This window comes from Polypterus senegalus, chromosome 4 (assembly GCF_016835505.1).
Source record: "Polypterus senegalus isolate Bchr_013 chromosome 4, ASM1683550v1, whole genome shotgun sequence".
Taxonomy (NCBI): Eukaryota; Metazoa; Chordata; class Cladistia; order Polypteriformes; family Polypteridae; genus Polypterus; species Polypterus senegalus.
This window is the reverse complement of record NC_053157.1, coordinates 251,565,242-251,586,079: the sequence shown is the minus strand read 5'-3', so window position 1 is coordinate 251,586,079 and position 20,838 is coordinate 251,565,242. Positions and strand designations below refer to the sequence as shown.

The following is a 20,838-nucleotide window of genomic DNA, read 5'->3' as shown; positions in this document are numbered from 1 at the left end:
ATGACTGCCCTAAAGTGGGCGCTGTGGGTTTTCAGGTGGACTGTACCTAGACTGCATTATAGACGGACGGCCATGCAGTGCCTTAGTGGACACGGGTCCACTATTTGTCTATTACAGAGAGGAGTGTTGCCGAAACAGCTGGTCCTCTTCCAAAAGACTGGACTCCTTCTAACATCGAACTGCGCACGTTACGGGTGAACGGACAAAAATGCCCGGAAAGAAACTATTGACTGTAGTAGTAGGGGCGAGCCAGACCAGCCACGAATTCTGGCTCATGGACATTAAAGACAAATGCATAATTGGGTTAGACTTGCTGGCCCACTGGGGAGCATGTGTTGATGTGTCCAGGGCCATCCTCGCGTAGGTAATGAGACTGTGTCGCCCAATCGGGCTGGAATCATCCTGGAAGGGCTGTTAGCTTGGATTTGCCTGGACACCACGGCTCACCGGCTCCCGACCGTTGTTCGGAAGATGCAGGGACTGAAGAGGACCCCCAGGAGAGTATTGCAGCTCAGACCAGTGCTCCCCAACGGTTTTCCTCACACGACCACCCATCCACTGAGACGGTTGCTGCTGTGGAGGAATTGGGCCATCGAAGTGGTGAACAGCTGAGCACGCCACAGCAGGAGCAACTCCAGAAAGTATTGAACGACTTTGTGGACATTTTGCGGCTCGAGAAGAGGACTGCACCAGAACCTCGTTAGTCAAACACCACATTGACACTGGCCACGCCGCCCCATTCGTTGCGCCCCACAGATTGCCTCTTGCAAAACGCCAAGCTGCCGAAGAATTGATTCGCGAGATGGTAACCAACGACATCATTGAGCCTTCTGACAGTCCTGGGCCGCACCCATGGTCATGGTGCGGAAGAAAACGGGGGGTTGGCGCCCTTGTGTGGACTTTCGTAAATTAAATGCAGTCACTCGAAAAGACTCTTACCCATTGCCTCGCATCGATGATGCATTGGACTATGTGGCTGGATCCCGTTGGTTCAGCACTTTGGACTTGCGCAGTGGATATTGGCAGGTAGAACTGGCAGCAGAGGACCGACCCAAAACTGCATTCACCATCGGACAAGGGCTGTGGCAGTTTAAGGTAATGCCGTTTGGACTTTGTAATGCGCCGCCACGCTTTGAAAGACTAATGGAGCGGGTCCTAAAAGACATTCCCCGAACCCGTTGTGTGGTCTATTTAGATGACCTGCTGATTCATGCCAGAGACTTTGACCAGGCGGTGCACAATTTAAGGGAGGTCCTGACCGCCATTCGTAGCGCCGGGTTGCGGTTAAACCCTGAGAAATGCAATCTTCTCGCCCGACAGACTCAGTTTCTAGGGCACGTAATCAGCGAGAGTGGGGTGGCTACAGACCCGCAAGGTGACTGCCGTGAGCAACTGGCCCCACCAGCCAATATCACTGAACTGCGGAGCTTTTGGGTTTAGCCTCCTACTACCAAGATTCGTAAAAAACTTTGCGACCATTGCCAGCCCTTTGCACCGACTAACGAGTAAGGGCCAACAGTTTGGGTGGACGGAGGATTGCACAGCCGCCTTCCAACAGTTAAAGGCTGCCCTCGTCAGCGCGCCTGTCCTGGCGTACCCTGACCCCAACCAACCTTTTGTGGTGGACACTGACGCTAGCAATGTGGGGATTGGGGCCGTGCTCTCACAGAAGGGGGAGGCTGGAGAAAGAGTGATAGCTTATTACAGCTGCAGCCTCAGTCGACGGAGAGGAATTACTGTGTCACTCGGCGGGAACTGTTGGCAGTGATCCTAGCGGCACGGCACTTTCGGCCCTACCTATTGGGCACTAGGTTCACACTGCGGACTGACCATGCTAGCCTCACCTGGATGTTGAATTTCAGGCAACCAGAGGGCCAGGTGGCAAGGTGGATGGAGATTCTACAAGAATATGACTTTGAGATACAGCACCGACCGGGACGGCAGCATGCCAACGCTGATGCCCTCTCCAGGCGTCCATGCCTCAGCAATGAATGTCGATATTGCCGCCGACAGGAAGAAAGGGGGCTGGGGCCATCGTCCGCATCCGCAAGGATAGATGACACTGTTGGAGTAGGGGAGCCGTACACTATTGACCAATTGAGGCAGTTACAGGCGAACGATCAAGCACTAGAAAAGGTAAAGGGCTGGTTGGAGACACAAGAACGTCCCGACTGGCAAACCGTGTCGTCACAGGGGCCTGAACTCAAAATACTCCACTCTCAGTTGGGCAACTTGGAGTTGCACGATGGCGTAATCTACAGGCGGTGGCACGCACGGGGAGGAATTGACCGCTACAACTACTGGTTCCCCAGGCTTTGCGCGCCGAGGTCCTCCGATGGGTCCACGGAGCGGCTGGATCCGACATTACGGGAACGCTAAGACAGTGCGTCGACTACGGCAGCGGTTTTATTGGCCCGGTGTCGGCAAGACGCAGAGCTACACGCCCACTGCTGTGACGTCTGCACTGCACAAAAGGACCTGGTCAACGTTCTCACGCGCCATTGCAACGATACCTGGTCTGGCACCCATGGAGAGAATTGGCGTGGACATACTGGGTCCTTTTCCTGTAACGGAAGCCGGAAATCGCTACGTTTTGGTAGCAATGGACTACTTTACCAAATGGCCAGAGGCGTATGCAGTTCCGGATCAGAGTGCCCCACAGCTGCCCAAAACTCGTGGATGAAATGTTCACTCGATTTGGAGTTCGGACGAGCTCCACAGCGATCAGGGCGGAACTTTGAGAGCCGTTTGTTCAGGAGGTGTGTCAGCGACTGGGGTGAAAAGACCGGACCCCCCCTTCACCCACAAAGTGATGGATTGGTCGAGCGATTTAATCGCACCCTGGCCACTCAACTGGCAATTCTGACCAGTCAACACCAGCGGGACTGGGACCAACATTTGCCTTTGGTCCTATGGGCATATCGGACAGCAGTGCAGGAGTCGAGCCAATGCACGCCAGCGGGCTGATGTTTGGAAGGGAACTTCGACGCCGGTGGATTTAGTGTTTGGCTCACCCCTGAGCCTGAGATTATTGGTGGGCCCGAAATGGATTATTTTAGACGGCTAAAAGAGCGGCTGGACACCGTTCATCGACTGGCCAGGGAGGCCCTGGAGGGAGCTGGAGCACGCCAAAAACGGGCTTACGATTCACGGGCTCATGGCCCGACGCTGAAGCCAGGGGACAAAGTGTGGGTATTTTGCCCGCAACGGAAACGGGGATTGTCCCCAAAACTAGCCCACCATTGGCAAGGACCGGGAGAAATATTGGACAAAATATCGGAGGTAGTTTTCCGAGTCGAATGCCTGGACGAGGCAGACGGGTGGTGCTGCACAAGGACCGTTTAGCACCATACCACCCACTGGCCCCAGAGCAACAACAACTCGAAAATATAAGCGGTTCTCCAACCTCCACCCCGGCACCGAGTCAGACATTGACAGGACTGAGCCCGACACAGTGATGGCACCTCCGGCAGGACAAAGCGTCCGTCGACGGCCAGGACATTTACGTGATTTTATCTGTGATGAGTAGGGTTGTGGGGACACTAACCCTCTTAGGAGGGGGCTGTGTAACAACCCGGCAGCAAGCGGCGGAGTTCATGGGTAATTTATGTAAATAGTTTGTGGGAAATTATGGGTAATTTATAAAAAGCTTATTGTATGTCGAATTTACGTATTGTCATTTGTGTTGTAAATAATGGTGTGTTTGTATTTAATTGGTTGGGTGGGTTTGGGACATCGCCGTCCGGGGTTATTTATTTTGTAAAAGTACCAATTTATTGAAATGTGTCTTCGTGCTTGACCTTGGCAATGGCCGCAATAATGTTGAGCTTTTGTTTCTGACTATCTTCTGTAATAAAAAGATACAACAGGACAGAGCTGTTTATTTGCTAAGATGTTATCTAAGCAAACTACCGAGACACTCGGAGTCGTGCGGTGTATGGGGCACGAGTGTTCTCTTTCTTAAAGAGCTGGGTGCAGTTGCGTGCATGACGCTGGCAAGCCGCTAGCCGACAGCTTCGAGAGGTGCACGGCAGAGTTCGCTCGAAATCTTAAAAGACTCCTCCACGGGTCGCTACAATATATAATCTTCAGCAATCTTAATGTATTAAGACATAGAATTAACCATGCAATTCCACTTTCAGTTTGGCAGGATACAAGAGGCTGTATTTGATATTGGCGTGCCGTAACCGCTGTTTAATGTTGTAGAAGGCTGCGCGTTTAGTAGCTGTTGCTGGAGAGAAATCAGGGAAGATGCGAATGTGGTTATTTTCATATATAATCTCTTGCTTGTGTCTGAGGAGTGCCATCACCTCTACCTTAAATAATAATCTCTCGAAGTGAATAATAAAAGATCTAGGTCTAACGGTATTTGATCAGCATACGCGGTAAGCTGCTGCTATCTCAGAATCTACGTTAAAGTCCTCTCCAATTATTTTAGAAAACAGTTCAGCTGCAAATTTCACTGGGTTTGGACTTTCTCAATTTTCAGGTAGACCTTCGATTCTAATATTATTCCTTCTGCTTCCATCTTCCAAAGCAGCAAGTCTGTCTCCGAGTTTTTTGCATTCCGAGTTGGCAGTTGTTGCTTTTTCTTCAGCACCGGCAGCTAGATTTTCGGCTGATTCAATCTGAGTCGTGAATGTCTCCTTGACATCCTCCAGTTGATCAGCAAGTGTGCTCAGTTTAGACGAGGTTTTTCTGAAGGTGCTCTTCAATTTTACCCACCATATCTTTAAAGACTGCCTCAAAATGAATACATATGCATTCCTCCAAGTCTTTATTATCCTGTTGCCTAATCTGTCGCAGCTCCGGTTGCAGCTCCGGTCGCAGCTTCTCATTTACTTTTTCTCTTGCCTTCTCCTTTGCTTTCTCACTTTTCTTTATATCTTTCTTTATCTCTTGCTTGAGCTCAGCGATCAACACCTTCAGTTCAGACAGATCATTTCTGCTTTCGTGCACCATAGGTGAGGCTGTGGGCTTTTTTGTAACTGGTGTTTCCGGCTCGCGTGAAGTAGTTGAAGGCGCGGACTGCAAGGCCTTTTCTAGTTTCAGATGATCTTCTCCAATAGGCGAGCTATCGTGACCTGTGTCACTTGCACTCGTACATTCGCTGCCCCATTTCGCTCTCTGCCGGAGATGATGTAGTGGACCGTGGTCCTGAGGAGTCTGGGTTTTCACCCATCTGATCTAGGTCAGTCTCTGAAAGGCCGTATCTTGAGCTTGAACTTGGGCTTGCTGATCTAAGCTTGGATGTAGCTTTAGTTTTCATTTCTTTCATTTCTTTCTGAACCCATTTCTTGTTGACCATGTTTATATATGCTTGTATATACTGTAGTAGTGCCTCTCAGGTTGGATAAATACAGGACATCTCAGGATAATAAGCAAATAATATGAAAAATAACACCACTGCTAGCGGAGCTCCGCTTCAGACGTCCACCTCTCACAAAATACGAGACCAAAATCCAGTTTTTCTGGGATTGAAGGACTTCTGGCTACCAGCCGTTCTATTGTTATTTTTTTTCCTTCAAAAGAGGATATCCAGGTGTAAGGTCATTTAGAGGTTTAACAATTTTAGAATAGTCCTGAATATAAGAGCAATAATAACCAGAAAATTTCTTTAAAGATTCTTAGGTGCAGGCCAGGTTGTTAAAGCACTAATTTTGTGAGGGTCAGTGTGAACTCCCTCCCTGAAAACTACATGTCCCAAATAGCAAACTGAAGTTTGGAAAAATGTGCATTTGTCTGGAGACAATTTAAGACCATTTTCTGTAAGGCAGCTCAGCTCTCGTAAAGGTTGTGCTTCATGTTCTTCTAGACTGCTTGAGAACACAATCCAATCGTCAAAGAACACCAATACTTCTTATAAGTTAATGTCTCCCATGCATTTCTCCATTAGTCTTGGAAAAGTAATCGGGACATTAGTTTTTCCCTGTGGCATACTGTTGAATTCCCAGAAGCCCATGGGACATACAAAGGCAGTCTTGTGCTTGTCTGTTCCTTCCATTTCAATTTGATAATATCCAGATTTCAAATCTGTGACTGTAAATCACTGAGCACTTGAAAGTGCTGAGAATGTTTCCTCCAGATTGGGAAGTGCATAAGCATCTTTAATGGTCAAAGAGTTTAATTTACGGTAATCCACACACATACTGACATCACCATTCTTTTTCCTAACAATGTCGATGGGAGTGGAGTATGGGGATTCTGATTCACGTATTATTCCAACTTCCAAGAGAGTTTTGAGATGCTGCCATACTGCTTCAAAATCATTGAGATGTATGGGCCTTGAACTCTGTTTAAAGGGTGTTTCATCCTTAAGTTTGATGTGATACTTGACCTTAGTTGCACGACCATAATCCGAATCATTAAATGCAAAAACATCTGAAAATGGATACAGCCTCTCAGTAATCCTGTGCTTCAATGCTTCTGACAGTGGGAATCACCAAAGTCGAAACCTAAATGCAAGTTTTCAGCTGCATTCTGTAACTGAGTGGATAATCAGCCACACTCTACTCTGCCATGCTGGTTACAGTCTGAGGAAGAACTGGAACGTACAGCATGGGGTACAGCCAATTGAGCAATAACATAGTTCTTGGGAATGACTACATCAGGATCAGTTTCATTTCTTACCCACACTGTTAATTTATAAGGATGCTGAGTAGGCAAGTTAATAAGACAACTGTCTACAAAAACTCCTCCAGGTAAATATGATACCCTGGGCTGCTCAATTAACACGCACTTTCCAGCATGGAGAGCACTGGGACTTGCATAACCTTCAACAGGAATTCTGCATCCCGTGGGAATTGTTTCATTGCCCTCTCCTCTCATGGACACAATACCAACATAGCCACTGGTATTTTGCTTCATACGTAGTGCAAGAATTTTCGGTAGTTAACTGTAACCATAGACAAGTGTCTTTGTTTCTGTGATATTCCTTCCACAATGGACATCATAGAGCACATCAAGAGTATTGGTGCCAATCAAAATTGGAAGCGTACTACTGTTTCGAATATCAGCAACCACCAAAGCTAATGGGGCTACTTCAGGTTCAGGTTCAATAAAGACTCTGGAAAATGTAACATTAACTTCAACATATCCCAGATAAGGAACTGACTGACCATTAGCGCCTTCAAACTCTAGTAAATTACTGGTAGATCTGATGGGCAGGTTGATGGACAGATTATCTTTGTAGAATGACCACGAGATAGAGCCTGTATCAAGTGAGCAATTACAACTCACACCAGAGGGAGTGACATTTGCACTGCACTTGTGGCCAATCAGCCCTTTAGGTAATTTAGTCTGTTGCACAACTTCAGCAGATGCTAATGTAATTTGGGTCACAGTATTAAAAGTGGGACTTATCAGCTTCTGTTTGTACCACAACAGAAAACGACTCCTATTATCAGAGGAGCCACTCTGTCTATGGCAAGCTTGCTACGTCTCTCTCAGCTGTTTTCTTTTAGATTCTACCATCCTTGGATTTGGTTCACTACAGCATGCCGTGGATACATGTCCATCTTCACCACAATTAAAATAATACCATGGTTTGGGTCTTTGCCGATTAAGGCTTTCAGGTTTTTCATGGTTTTGTAGGCCCTCGCGCTCAGTATCAGGTTTGGTTTCTTTGGCTTTTGTTCCCTTAGATGCCCGTTTTGAAGGTTCACTTTTAGACACCTTTAAGGATGCAAGCTGAGCTCAGAGTTGAGCAATGTTTTTTCTGCATTTTCTTAATATTGCCAGGTGACGAAGCAGAGAACTTGCTTGGTGTGTCATGCTCACCCACATCAAAGTCATAGGCATGTTGGAAATTTGCTTGAACCTTTGGTTTTGAAAGGCCAAAGTGCTGCCTCATCCGAATGGATTTATCAGCCTGCTTGTCCTCTTGAGTTCTTAACAGGAGCAACAATTCAGAAAATGAAGGAGGACTGAATTTCTTTTTGTTCTAACTGAAGGCTGGTAATAAGATTGTCATTCCAGCAACCCCTGCAAAATTGTTTCAACAACTGGCTATCAAAATCCCAAGTCAAGATGCCTTTCCGCCTCACAACAAGATTGAGAGCTATCTGCAGCCTGTTTAAATACGCTGACGGCTTTTCACCAGCATTCTGTTTTGCAAACAGTTCATCCCCATCTTGTACCGTGTCACATGCAGAGTCAAGCAAATCAAGGTACACTTGGGCATCAGACTTGGCTCCCAAGTACTTAACAATGGTCAATGCAGGTGGCAATAGGTTTTCTAGAGTTTCCCTAACCACCTGCTTTGGGGACATTGTGGAGTCCGAAAGCAGTAATTGAATTCGATTAAGCCAGGTTTCATAGTCCACTTCATGGTTAGGCACAGGCACAGAAAAACATCTCAGTTTTGGACTGTAAGAAGATGCCACTTATATTACTACCAAGATCCCCCACTTTAGTCTGAGAACCAAAGGCTGGGCCGATGGGTTCATGATCAGGAAGCACACCATTCTCTTCAGGTGCATGGAATGGATCCTCTTCTGTCACTACGGCTGAGCGGACAGCACCTGAAGGTGAGTCACTTTGATTCACTGAAGACCGAATTCACATCAGTGCTTCACTAATTACTAGTTGCAAATCCAAACTTCTCCATCTGGAAATGTCCCTCAATGAGTGTAACTATGACTGAGTAAGACTAGAGCCCATGTGCTTAGAATAAACATCAGATATGAGACGAACGGTGTCGGGGTTATCTGGAAAAGGCCTGTGACAAGGCAACACACTTTCTAAACTTTGAATTGCAGTGTCCGATTCAAATTCAACAATAACTGTGTTCTGAAACGTCAGGATCTGAACTAGGAACACCAATTACTCTAGAAATAGAACCATGCTTTTCCAAAAATGCATACATGTCTCCCTTTTCATCATTTTCACGTAACCTGCCAACAATAACAGGCACCTTAATATTGTTACTTAATTCTTTGCATTAATATAGCGCTTTTCTCACTACTCAAAGCACTCAGCAATTTAAGGGCCTTACTCAAGGGCCCAACAGAGCAGAGTCCCCTTTGGTATTTACGGGAATCGAACCGGCAACCTTCCGATTGCCAGCACAGATCCTTAGCCTCAGAGCCACCACTCTGCCTCAAGTACTACATCCATTTCAAAAGAGATGAGAATGCACCATAAATTACACTTAACAAATCACAAATAATTTAATAATCTATGTCATATAATGGCTAAAGATCAATATACAGTACAAACAAATAATCTGCACATAAGATATACAGGGAAAAAAAATCAATATTGCCACCTCCTGGCTAGCTTGCCGTTTGTGTAGTCGGTGCTTAGTGGGTGAGCAGGGCAACACAATGCTTTCTTGCCACCACTCACCATGCACCGCTTTACAATTTTACTCCAGGTACGGTTAAAGGAGGTATGAAAGATGGAGCAACAAATATGTATAAAAAATAACTGGCAGATTTATTAAAGCAATTACAAAAGAAAAAAAAAAAAACAAAGATTGTGATCTTTTAAAAAAAATGAGAAAAAATATTTATAGGTATCTATGACATCCGTTAAACAAGAGTCCAAAACCATTTAACAACGATGAACCAGTAAAAGAGTTCAATTTTCTCTCTTGTCTGTCCTCAGATGAGATGCATAACTCGCTGTTGTGAAAGTTCTAGGATTTGAACACGAAGACGTGAAGTCGATCTGCACAATGAAAAAAGCGCTCCATTCAAGTGGGCTGCTGCCTTGCCATCCGATTCAAATCCAGGCAGGAAAACAAACAAACAATCTGCGGTACAATTACAAAATCAGTTTGTTTGTTTTTTTAACATTAATGAGATCTCTGTATTTCCATTCTAATTTCTAATAAATACACAGATAACACATAAACTTATATGCACAATTAAAATATTTGTACTATATTCACTTGTCATGAAAATATGAAAGAGTAAAAAAAAAATTCATTTCAAACAAAATACATTTCTGCAGTGCTTAACACCTTCTCTCCCTTTTCCTGAATGTCCAGAAGGGTCCCCAGCTATGGAAAACATCCTGTGTGGTCCCAGTGCCAAGGAAAGGGCATTCCAGTGACCCCGAGGACTTCAGACCAGTTGCTCTTACTAAATAGATCATGAAGACCTTTGAGAGGTTGGTCCTAAAACAGCAGTGGCCTCTTGTTTCAGCACATCTCGATGGTCTGCAGTGTGCCAACCAGACACATATCAGTGTGGAGGATGCTGTCGTCTGTCTGCTCTACAGTCCTACTTTCACTTGGATAAAGCCAGCACCACAGTCATGATCATGTTCTTGGATATCTCCTTGGCCTTTATCACCATTCAACCTTATCGAATACTGAAGAGGTTCAAGGTTATGCATCATGATGCCCCCCTCAGTCTCCTGGACTATGTGAACATCAGACGAGAGCTTGTGAGGGTCAAGGGCTGTGTGTCAGAACAGGTGGTGTGTAATACTGAAGCACCTTTGACAAATGTTCTGCCTGTCTTTTTGTTCACCATCAACACAACAGACTTCCAGTACAATCCCAGCACTTGACTCCTCCATAATTGGCTACCTTAATACTGGAGACGAGTCAAAGTACAGGAGGCTTGTAATGTGGTGCTGAGCAAGGAGGGCCAGAGCAGACTGGACTTACTGAGCAGACTCAGGTCTTTTGATGTGTGCATCAATCCGCTGGAAATCTTCTAAAAGTCAGGAGTAGCCTGTGTTGTTGTTCTACGCAGTGGTATTCTGGGGCATTTAAACAAAGCACAAGGTCTGAGGAAACCAATCAGAAAAGCTGCTCCATCACATGGAAAACCCTGGGCACACTGGGCACTGTTGTGGAAAGAGGATGGGGGCAAAACTGGAGGTCACCAGGAAAAATCCCCTCCAGATGGGGTCCCTGTGGGACACTTTTAGCCACAGACTCATTCCACCAAAGTGTGCTAAGAAGTGCCTTGGGGTCTATGCTGCCCACTGCAATGCGTCCTCCTGACATCCTAAACTAAATGCTGATACTGTTTAAGTTCATTTTGCGACTTCCACACAATTTACATTTATTGATCCTTCATGTTTTATGTTTTATGTTTCTACTGCTGTATGTATTCAATGTTCCCCCTGGGATTCATAAAGTTTATCTAAATCAATTTAGATTTCATCTTTAAGATTTCTTGCATGACATCCCAGTCAATTTGCCCTCATTTTGAAGGGCAGCTTTGGGTCAGAGAGAACCAAACTGTCAACTTTCTTGAGTCACCAAATGAGTTCAGTCTTGTAAAAGTGAGAAGTTTAAATTAGACCATTAATCAGGAGCTTCTCACACATAACAATTCAACATGGCAAAGCCTGTTGGCCTGGCTATTTAGTCACTTGTTAAGAGTCCTCGTTTCTCTTGCCACTTTAACGATGCCAACCCTTTAAGGATGATTTCCAGTGCTGTGTGGAATTGTGTTGTGCTTAGAGGAAGACCCTTGTTGGTAGTGGAGTGCACTCATTGTCTTTCCGTAGTGCTCCTTCTTCAAGGGCCTAATGCATAACGCCGTGCGTAGAATTTGCACTATAACATGGCGTGTAAGCACAAAAGCGGAAATGTTTCTATGCACAAAAAAATCCAGATGCATAAATCTGTGTGAATGCCAACTTCCACGTACTTCCACTACATAAATCCCAGTCAGCATGAAAAGTAACGCACGTGCATGCGCCTGCAGTCCCGCCCCAACTCCTCCCAGAATTACGCCTCTTGAATATGCAAATCAATATAAACAGCCCTTAAGCTCAGCCTTCTGTGAACAAGCAAAGGCAAAAGCACAGGGGGAACAGAAGAATTTCAGCGAATACCAAGTGGAGGGAAAGAAAAACATACTATTTGTTCGTTTAAACAATGGTATCAACAACAAAAGGAAGTTAATCGAAAGACATAGAGTGTCAGAGAAACTCGAAAGTTCAAGTTCACAAATTCGCATAGTGCTCGAAATAAAAAAGATGTTGTCAGATATCAAAGTTGCCATGAAAAGGTGAGTCGTAGCCCACCGTCTGAGTGTCATATGAAAGCTTATTAGGGTACAGAGAAAAAATAGGCACACAGTGAGGAAAAAGTACAAAATGTCAACTTTAATCTCAAAATTTCCACTTTAATCACGTAGTTTATTTTGTCATTAAAGTAGAACATCATAAACTTCATCTTGAAATTGTTTAATTTACTAGTTTCTCAAATCCCATCGTAACTAAAGTAGCACGTTAAATGCTTTTATATTTGTTTTATATTTGATCTTCTATGTGCTCTATGTGTGTGAATCACTCCATGCTTTTTAAACGTGCTTTCTCTTCCTCCGACAGGACACAGAATCCATTACATTCATGATATTACAGATATCTGAATAATTACAATACTGAGATGTATACTTGATATCATTTTCATGATGATTGGAATTAAAGCATGTTATTAAACATGGGGACACGGTGGCACAGTGATTGTTCATGTCTCACGCAGGATGTTTGCTGCGCCGTGCGTGACCTTCGATGAAATAATTTATTGCAGCAGTACTGTCTCTTTCAAACTTACTAACCTCCAATTCCTTTCCTTCCTTTTCTTTCTCCAAATACCCAATCGCCACACAATCAGCTCTTTAACAGACGTTAAGCTATCTGTAAGCTGAGAACGCCAATTCTTCAAAACTTTTAAAGAACATTGAAATATCTTCATAGTACGTGTTTAATTATTCTATCCAGCTATCCTTCCAGTGTCGCGTCAGCACAAGCAAGCATACAGCACGAGGCAGGAACAATATGTGAACTTGCTAGTGCTGCAGCACCGTGTCCTCACATGTTTATTTATTAACAACTAGCAAAATACCCGCACTTCGCAGCAGAGAAGTAGTGTGTTAAAGAAGTTATGAAAAAGAAAAGGCAACATTTTAAAAATAACGTAACTTGATTGTCAATGTAATTGTTTTGTCACTGTTATGAGTGTTGCTGTCATCAAGGATTTGATTATCATTATTTCTTTCAATCAGGTTCGTATTTGGAGGACGTGTTGTTATGAGGTTGTTATGTTTGTCAACCGTTGTAAAGATAACAGGTTTCATTCATCGAAGTGTTCACTACCCAAATAGCTAAAGGCAAGGAGGCGTGTATTTTAAACGAAAAGGGAGAAGACTGTGAAGGAGCGGAAAAGTGAGAAGGAAAACTGTTTAAATAAAGAGCTGGCAAGTTGAATAGAAAGAAGCAGTCAGCGGTAAAGCAAGGAAGACTCCGTAATAAGGACGGTTGGGTGCACGTAGAAGGTGTAACAATAGGATTGTTAAGCCTTATGATAATGTTCCTGCATGGAGGAACATGCGTCTCCCTAAACCCTCCATGCGGGAACATTATCATAAGGCTTAACAATCCTATTGTTACCCGCGCTTCGCAGCAGAGAAGTAGTGTGTTAAAGAAGTTATGAAAAAGAAAAGGAAACATTTTAAAAATAACGTAAATCAGTGGCGGACCGTGTATTTCACACCTAGGCCTTCAGTAGTGCTCCTTCTGAATCAACCAGCCCCTCAAAAACTAATTTATGGTTATAAAAACCATCTTAATATGCAGAAATACAATATAAAGAGCTGCTGCATCGCAGATAGATAACTCCTGTAGCCACAATAAATGCCTTTATTGAATAGACAAACCAGGGGTGAACAAGTTCCTTTCTACTGCAGCCACAGCCATGACACACATAAAAAACATGAATTATAACTCATAAACTTTCAATATTATTTAGGAAAATCACAACATTTTACTCACCAAAAATTCCGATTATTTGTAAACAAAATCCATCCTCCTCTCTTTCCTCAAAAACAGTTCAATTACTCTGTCGCATAGATTATCCGTGCACTTCAGTTCCATCAAAAAGTCCCTTTCTATCGCCATCGAAGCTAATGCTGAAAGTCGAACCTGCCCTGTCGTATTTCTGGCATAAGTTTTAATTCGCTCTAGGGCTGAAAATGTCCGCTCGACAGAAGCAGTGTACACGGGAATGGTCACCGCCAAATATACCAATGTCTACAGCTGCCCCATGCTCTCATTCAGATTTTTCTGATGAAGGAAGTCAAGGAGATCAGTGGGAGATTTTCCTGCAAAATCATCCATGGCGTACATTACAGTCAGTTCTGTTTTTAGCCGAGACAGATCAAAAACCGCTCCGTGGCTCTGTGTTAAAATGGAGAAGGCTGCATGCGGGAAATTTTTCTTGCATTCCTGAAAGTTCTGGGGCTCGAGGAGCGTGACAAACATCAGTTTTTCGTGGTCTTGGAATCTGGTCTGTGTCTGGCAAATAATATTGTCAAGAATCCTGCCATGGAGTCGGCCGTAGTATGCCCAGAGGAGACTGGGTGGTCTCATGGTCTGGAATCCCTACAGATTTTATTTTATTCTCCAGCCGTCTGGAGTTTTTTTGTGTTTTCTGTCCCCCCTGGCCATTGAACCTTACTTTTATTCTATGTTAATTAATGTTGATTTATTTTTGTTTTCTTATTGTGTCTTTTATTTTTCTATTCTTTATTATGTAAAGCACTTTGAGCTACTGTTTGTATGAAAATGTGCTATAGAAATAAATGTTGTTGTTGTTGTAGCGCGCGAGGATCTTGTGCTCGGAGTGTTTGCGGTGCATTCAGTGGCCTCGTAGAGTTCCTCATATTGGCTTCTATCTCACTCAACGGTGTCACAGAACTCCTTTACCCTAGCCAGACAAAACTGCACATCCAGGTTTTTGTCCTGTAGTATTGAAAAGAGCACGTCTGAATACTCAAAAATGCCATTGAATGTGTGAAGCAAAAAACAAAACTCAAAATCATTCAGACGTACTTTAAATCCATCAGCACAGCGCACTGTGTCCTCATCATACTCGTCATGATGCTATTACACCATCCTATCCAATCAATGGGTCTGAATACGGTGACATTGCCGTACGCCTACTAGAGGGCCGTACTGACACCAACTCAAAATCTGATTGGTTGAAGCGACAGGTTAATCGACATTTATTCTGTGTTAGAGTGCCTGCACAACGGATTGTGAAGGCCTCTCTGCCTGGCAACAAATGATGGCTGAAATGTGATTGGTTAAATGCTTTAATACGAAAATACGTGTCTGGAAGCAGCACAACCATCTGAAAAGCTATGAAAGGAAGAAAACAGACTATTTGGAATTATTTAATAAGTATTCATGGACAAAATATAGTTAACATCAGTTTGTGATTCAGATATTTTTTAGGCCAGCAGAGAAGGACTTGCAGGCCGTGACGGCCCACCACATTAAATGCGTCACTCGCTTCATATTCTTTTGCTGCCTTCTCAATTGTGTAATGAATTTTTTGAACAGGTTTCATTCATCGAAGTGTTCACTACCCAAATCGGTACTCGTGAATCTAAGATGTTTTAACAGGCATTCCCGGTATTAAGTTGTGGATTTGCCTATGAATATTTATCAGGAGCGTGTCTATGAACTTAATTTAAACTTAAGCTTTACACTTTGCTTTCCTATTGATATGTCTACAAAGGCTTGTTCAGCATCAGAGGGTTTCCGCAGTAGCTGCACTTGTGAATATGCTAAGCACAGTCCTTCACCCGCAAATATTTAGCAGCAGCATGTCTCCTGACCATCTCATCTTCATTTGCATAAGCCATGAATATTTACCTTATATGGGCAGGCACTCGACACTCAAGGTCCCTACAGGAAAGGCTCTGAAGCGTTTGCCGTATGAGAGCAGTTCAAATAGACAGCATGGCTGAGGCAGCGTGTGCTTGATGCTGTATACCGATAATTCTCTTTCTGATCAGCTGCTGTTCAGCTGTGATTCACACTTAGATACAGTGATATAAATACTGCGAGTGGTGCAGTGAGAGTAATATGGAAAAAGATGATCTGCTGTGGCAACCCTTAACGGGAGCAGCTGAAAGAAGAAGAAGAAAAGGGTGAGTAACAGTGAGAGTAACAAAGCTAAAGCAGTTATGGTATTTGGAATAGTGTGGCCATTCTGTAGACCATTATATTGTTATGGGTTTATTACAATGCATTAAACTAATAAACAATATGCGGTTAATTTCAGTGTATTTATAAAGCCATGCCAGGGATGTGGATCTAAAAAAGAAAGGGTAACCACACAGAAACAAAAGCACTGCTTTGACGCTGGTTGCCGCCAGTCTGCAAAACCGAGTGCAGAACTTGCGTACGCCAGGGTATGAGTGGTAATGCGTGGCTTTACGCCAAGTATAGGTTTTATACATCTTGATTTGAGCGTAGAAACGGGAGTACGAATATTTTTGTGCGTCGCGCACGCTTATACATGAGGGCCCAGGTATTTGGTCTAACGTTGTCTTCCTCAGCTCACTGTTAGGCTCTTTACCTTGACTCTTCTTGGCACAGGAGTTTTGCCACTGAAACCCCCAACCCACCATAATGGCACAGAGCTAATAAAGCCCCCTAGAGTGTCACAGACGTTTCAGAATGTCCAACTCCAATACCTATAAGGAGGATATAGGCTGATTTTGAATAAAACAGCAGATCAGCCAAAGATGATGGTGTCGGCTTTGTGGCTCCTTATGTTGAATGGACGGTGTTCTTGTGTCAGACACTAATATCCAGAGATGATCTGCTGGATGGGAGCGTGAATAATGTCCACCTGCTTTTAGAGTTTCAGCTAGAACTGTCATCTGGTAAGAGGAAATGTATCTAATCAGATGTTTGCACATTGATAAACTGCAGCAAGACTCAATAGCAAAAGAATCGGAGCAGACATTGTCAAAAACCAAAGTGCTTAATAGAGTCATAATGAAAATCACCAGCAGTCACTGACTAGAAGATATGCCTTAAATCTTGATGTTAAAACTGCAAACAAACTAAAACGGCATTTCTCTGAACTGATCATCAATCCTATGAGTACTCACAGTGAAGTTCTTGAGGGTTGAATCCTCAGCCTCAGGCCATCGGCTCAAACCCGTACAATAATTTAAAGGTGTAACGCCACAAAAATCTACACTCCAAACTATCAGTTTTATCAGGAGGCGATAATCAGACGATGTACCGTCTCCAAAATCTAGACGCTGACCCATTAACGCGGTCAAAGTGAGAATAAGCCTGAATTTATACTCACACACTGAAGCACGTGTGATGAAGGGTGTGAGGCCGAGCGTCGTGATGTGGCACTTAATTCTAGGGAGGCAACAGTGCAACACGTCCTAGCAACACAGTCAAGAAGGATAAAGCTACAAAATGGCAACAGGACACACTTACAATTTAATAATAAAAACAGTTTATTAATTGTCATTCATTATTAACACCAAATGCTCATGTATTAATAATTTCTAATGTACAAGGCCTCCAAGAATTCAAAGTAAAGAAGCATAAAAAATATTTAAAGCAAAACAAAATGTCAAGAACGTTCACACTGTAACAGGCCTGGCTCATCTTGGATTAACTTTGCTGGTTATCAGATGAAACACAGAAAGCAAGCTGAAGAAATGTCGGCTAACAGGAGCGCTGCAGAACAATCCCACCACTCAGGTGAGTCCTTCTGAATGAAGACAGACCAGGGAGGGCAGCTGGCTTTGTTCACGTCTTACAAGTCTGTCCTTCTCAGAGTGCCATCCACTTTGTGCTCCAGTCCCAAACTCCAAATGTGCTACGGGTGCAGTGGGTTGTTGACCTGGAAGTGGCACTCTATACAGGGCTGATGAATGGTGACATAAAAATCAACAAAAGTGATTGATCACAAATGTCACATTATGTGTTTGTGTGGTCTTTGGGGTGACATTACAGTTTCAGAACATGGTAACTGATAAATAACAGACTTATTCAGTGCATGGTCACCGATTTGAAATCAAAAATGCCCCATCATCAAAGCTCAGAAACTAAAGTATTCCCCTTCTTGTCAGTGGCACTGCACTGTGGATTTGATTTGACTTCTCCATTTTTAATTATTACATTGAAGTTTTTCAGTTGTGTTCTTTGGTTTTAGTTGATTTTACCACACAGTACTGTTGCTACCTTATTCTGTTGTCTGGTGTTTGTATTGTTCACCATCTTATGTCACAGCACCAGTGCAGAGATGATCACTCCCTGTATGGCTGACATCCTGGCAGTACAGTTTCTAAATCCTTCATGAAATCTTATGTGTTACTGATGATGGCTGATACAGGAGGACCACTTTCAACATTCAGAACAGCTAAGAGGCTTACCACAAGTAAGCCAGTCATTTATAAATATGAAGGCCACTGCTGTCTGAAAAGCGTTAACCACATTTAGGACAACAATGAGGTTTTTTCTTGAACCTATGAGTTGTTGAAGAAGATTCTTGCTGTTTTTGAAATACAGTATGTGTTGTATTCCTGTGTGTTCATTCCAGTGTGAATTCATATGTGGCTCTGAGGTTACCTTATATCTACGATCTGTTTGCCATGTTGAAGTTTTTCTCCAATATTCTATGAACTTATTAACTATTTTAAACTGGAGTCCTTTACGTCATTCAGAATTTTCTTTCTTTTTTTTTTGGTTGACGAGCCAATGGAAAGATCATTTGTCAATTCTGGGACAGGCTTTACTCCAATATGACTTTGTGTGTGTCTCAGAAAACTTTTTCTGGAAGAGCACCCTTTACCACATTCAGAACAGGTGTACTGGTTCTCTCCATTGTGGATCCTTCTGTGCCTCTTAAGCATGTTTTGACGTGAGAATCGTTTGCCACATTCTGGAAAGCAATAAGGTTTTTCTCCATAGTGAATTCTCATTGGATCTTTAAGAGTCGTGCTGTCTGAGAACGGCTTTATTTCTTACCAGAATTAATTATTTTATGATTGTGAAGAGAAGTGTTATATGAGAATCGTATTCCACATTCAGTACAAGTGTAAGGTTTCTTTCCAGTCTGACTTCTCTTATGATTATAAAGAGAACTGAGATGTGAGAATTGTTTGCCACACTCCAAGCAATGGTGAGGTTTCTCTCCAGTGTGACGTCTGACGTGACTCTGTAGGGTGCTTTGTTTTGAGAACTGCTTATCACATTCAGGACAAAAATAAGTTTTCTATCTAGTATGAGTTCTGATGTGGGACTGAAATGAGCATAAATCTTAGAATCGTTTCCCACATTCAGATCAGCAAAAAGATTTTTTATTTAGTATGGATTTTGCGTGTCTATAAAGACTTTTCTTGCTTGCATAACATTTGCCACATTCAGAGCATACATACTGCATTTTCTCTTCCATGTGAGATTGCGTGTACTCGAAAACACCTAATGTTGAAAAATTTTTGCCACATTGAGAACAGCAATATTGCTTCTCCAGTGTGAATTTGTGTGTGCCTTTGAGAACTGTGTTTGTCAGAAAATTGTTTGCCATTCTTCTGGACAACAATAAGGTTTTTCTCCTGTGTGGATTCTTCTGTGACTCTGAAGATGGCTTCTCCTTGAGAACGACTTACCACATTCTGGACAACAATAAGGTTTTTCTCCTGTGTGGATTCTTCTGTGACTCTGAAGATAACTTTTACATGAGAACAATTTACCACAGTCTGGACAACAATGACGTTTTTCTCCTGTGTGGATTCTTCTGTGACTCTGAAGATGGCTTCTCCATGAGAAAGACTTACCACATTCTGGACAGCAATGAGGTTTTTCTCCAGTGTGGATTATTCTGTGGTTCTCAAGACGGCATCTCATTGAGAATCGTTTACCACATTCTTTACAGCAATGAGGTTTCAGCTCTCCAGAGTGATTTTTTTTGTGTTTGTTAAAATTCTTCATGTTTGGGAAATGCTTACCACATTCATAACAACAATATGTTTTTTCTCCAGTGTGAATCTTCATACCTTTCTCATTGTATTGAAGAGAGGGCTGACCAAATGAAGCAGGAGGTAAGCTGCCATTCTTCTGTATATCTGAAATAACAAACATTTTTACAATTTTTTTCCTGACACCTTAATCCAAGGCGACTTACAACATTTGAGACACAATTGGTTACATTTGTCTTGTTTTTCCAACTGGATCACAGGCAGGTCATGTAAATTGCTTGTGGTCACATGGGGTCAATAGCTGAATCTGAACCTGCAACTTCAGGGTTTGATGTCCAAATTCCTAACCACTACCCGCTTTTAAGATAAATGACACAGTACAAGTAAAGTGGTGGCACAATGGTTGGAGTTCCTTCCTCACACTGAGATGCCATTGATGGTCTGGCCATTCTGTGTGTGGTCTATAGATGTTCTGCTGCTCTCTGTTCAAATTATCCACCTTTCTCTCATATGTGAAAGATATGCCTGATGTGATCAATCAATCACTAATCAAAATCAGCCAATTTTCACAAGAAATGGCAAATTAGCTGATCTTAACATCTGATCTTGAATGATAAAAGCATGCAAGACAATGTCCCAGTATTACCAAAATAGAGAAACACGTCCTCGCCAGTCTAACAGTTTTATTGTCATCCTACAGGAGATAACACATTTGCGGTTTGGAATATTTGTGCATAAAGAAGTCAGTGATGGAGGATTCTCTGCTAACACATTCAACAATACAAACCTTATTCAGCATCTGAGAAGTCAACACAAAAGGGACTGGTGTGAAGAACAAGCTGTTCAAAGGCTGAGATGACCAGCAAGCTTAGTCTAACTCAGTCGCCTAAACTCACTCGGCCTCCAATAATAGCAGCACTTAGAAAACTTAACCTTATAATACTGACAGCAAGAACCCCAAACACTTACTGTGACAGTAAAAACAGTGGAATATGTAAGCCTGGACAACCAGCCACGTTCAGTTCAGAAAGATGTCAACCTCTATATCAGGGGTTCTCAAACTCGGTCCTGGGGGCCCACTGTGGCTTCAGGTTTTTGTTCCAACCAGCCTCTGTTTTTA

General features: G+C 43.1%; 1 protein-coding gene across 1 annotated transcript in view; it reads right to left on the bottom strand.

The window, feature by feature from the left end:
• Positions 1-10,221: 10,221 nt before the first annotated feature.
• The window catches only part of LOC120529042 (E3 ubiquitin/ISG15 ligase TRIM25-like), a 32,887-nt gene continuing 22,270 nt past the window's right edge, over positions 10,222-20,838 (bottom strand). The window contains exons 6-8 of the mRNA XM_039753104.1: positions 19,749-19,865; positions 18,593-18,682; positions 10,222-10,370 (exon numbers count right to left, since the gene is read on the bottom strand). Coding sequence (XP_039609038.1) covers positions 10,222-10,370; positions 18,593-18,682; positions 19,749-19,865 — 356 coding nt within the window. The remainder of the gene's footprint in view (positions 10,371-18,592; positions 18,683-19,748; positions 19,866-20,838) is intronic.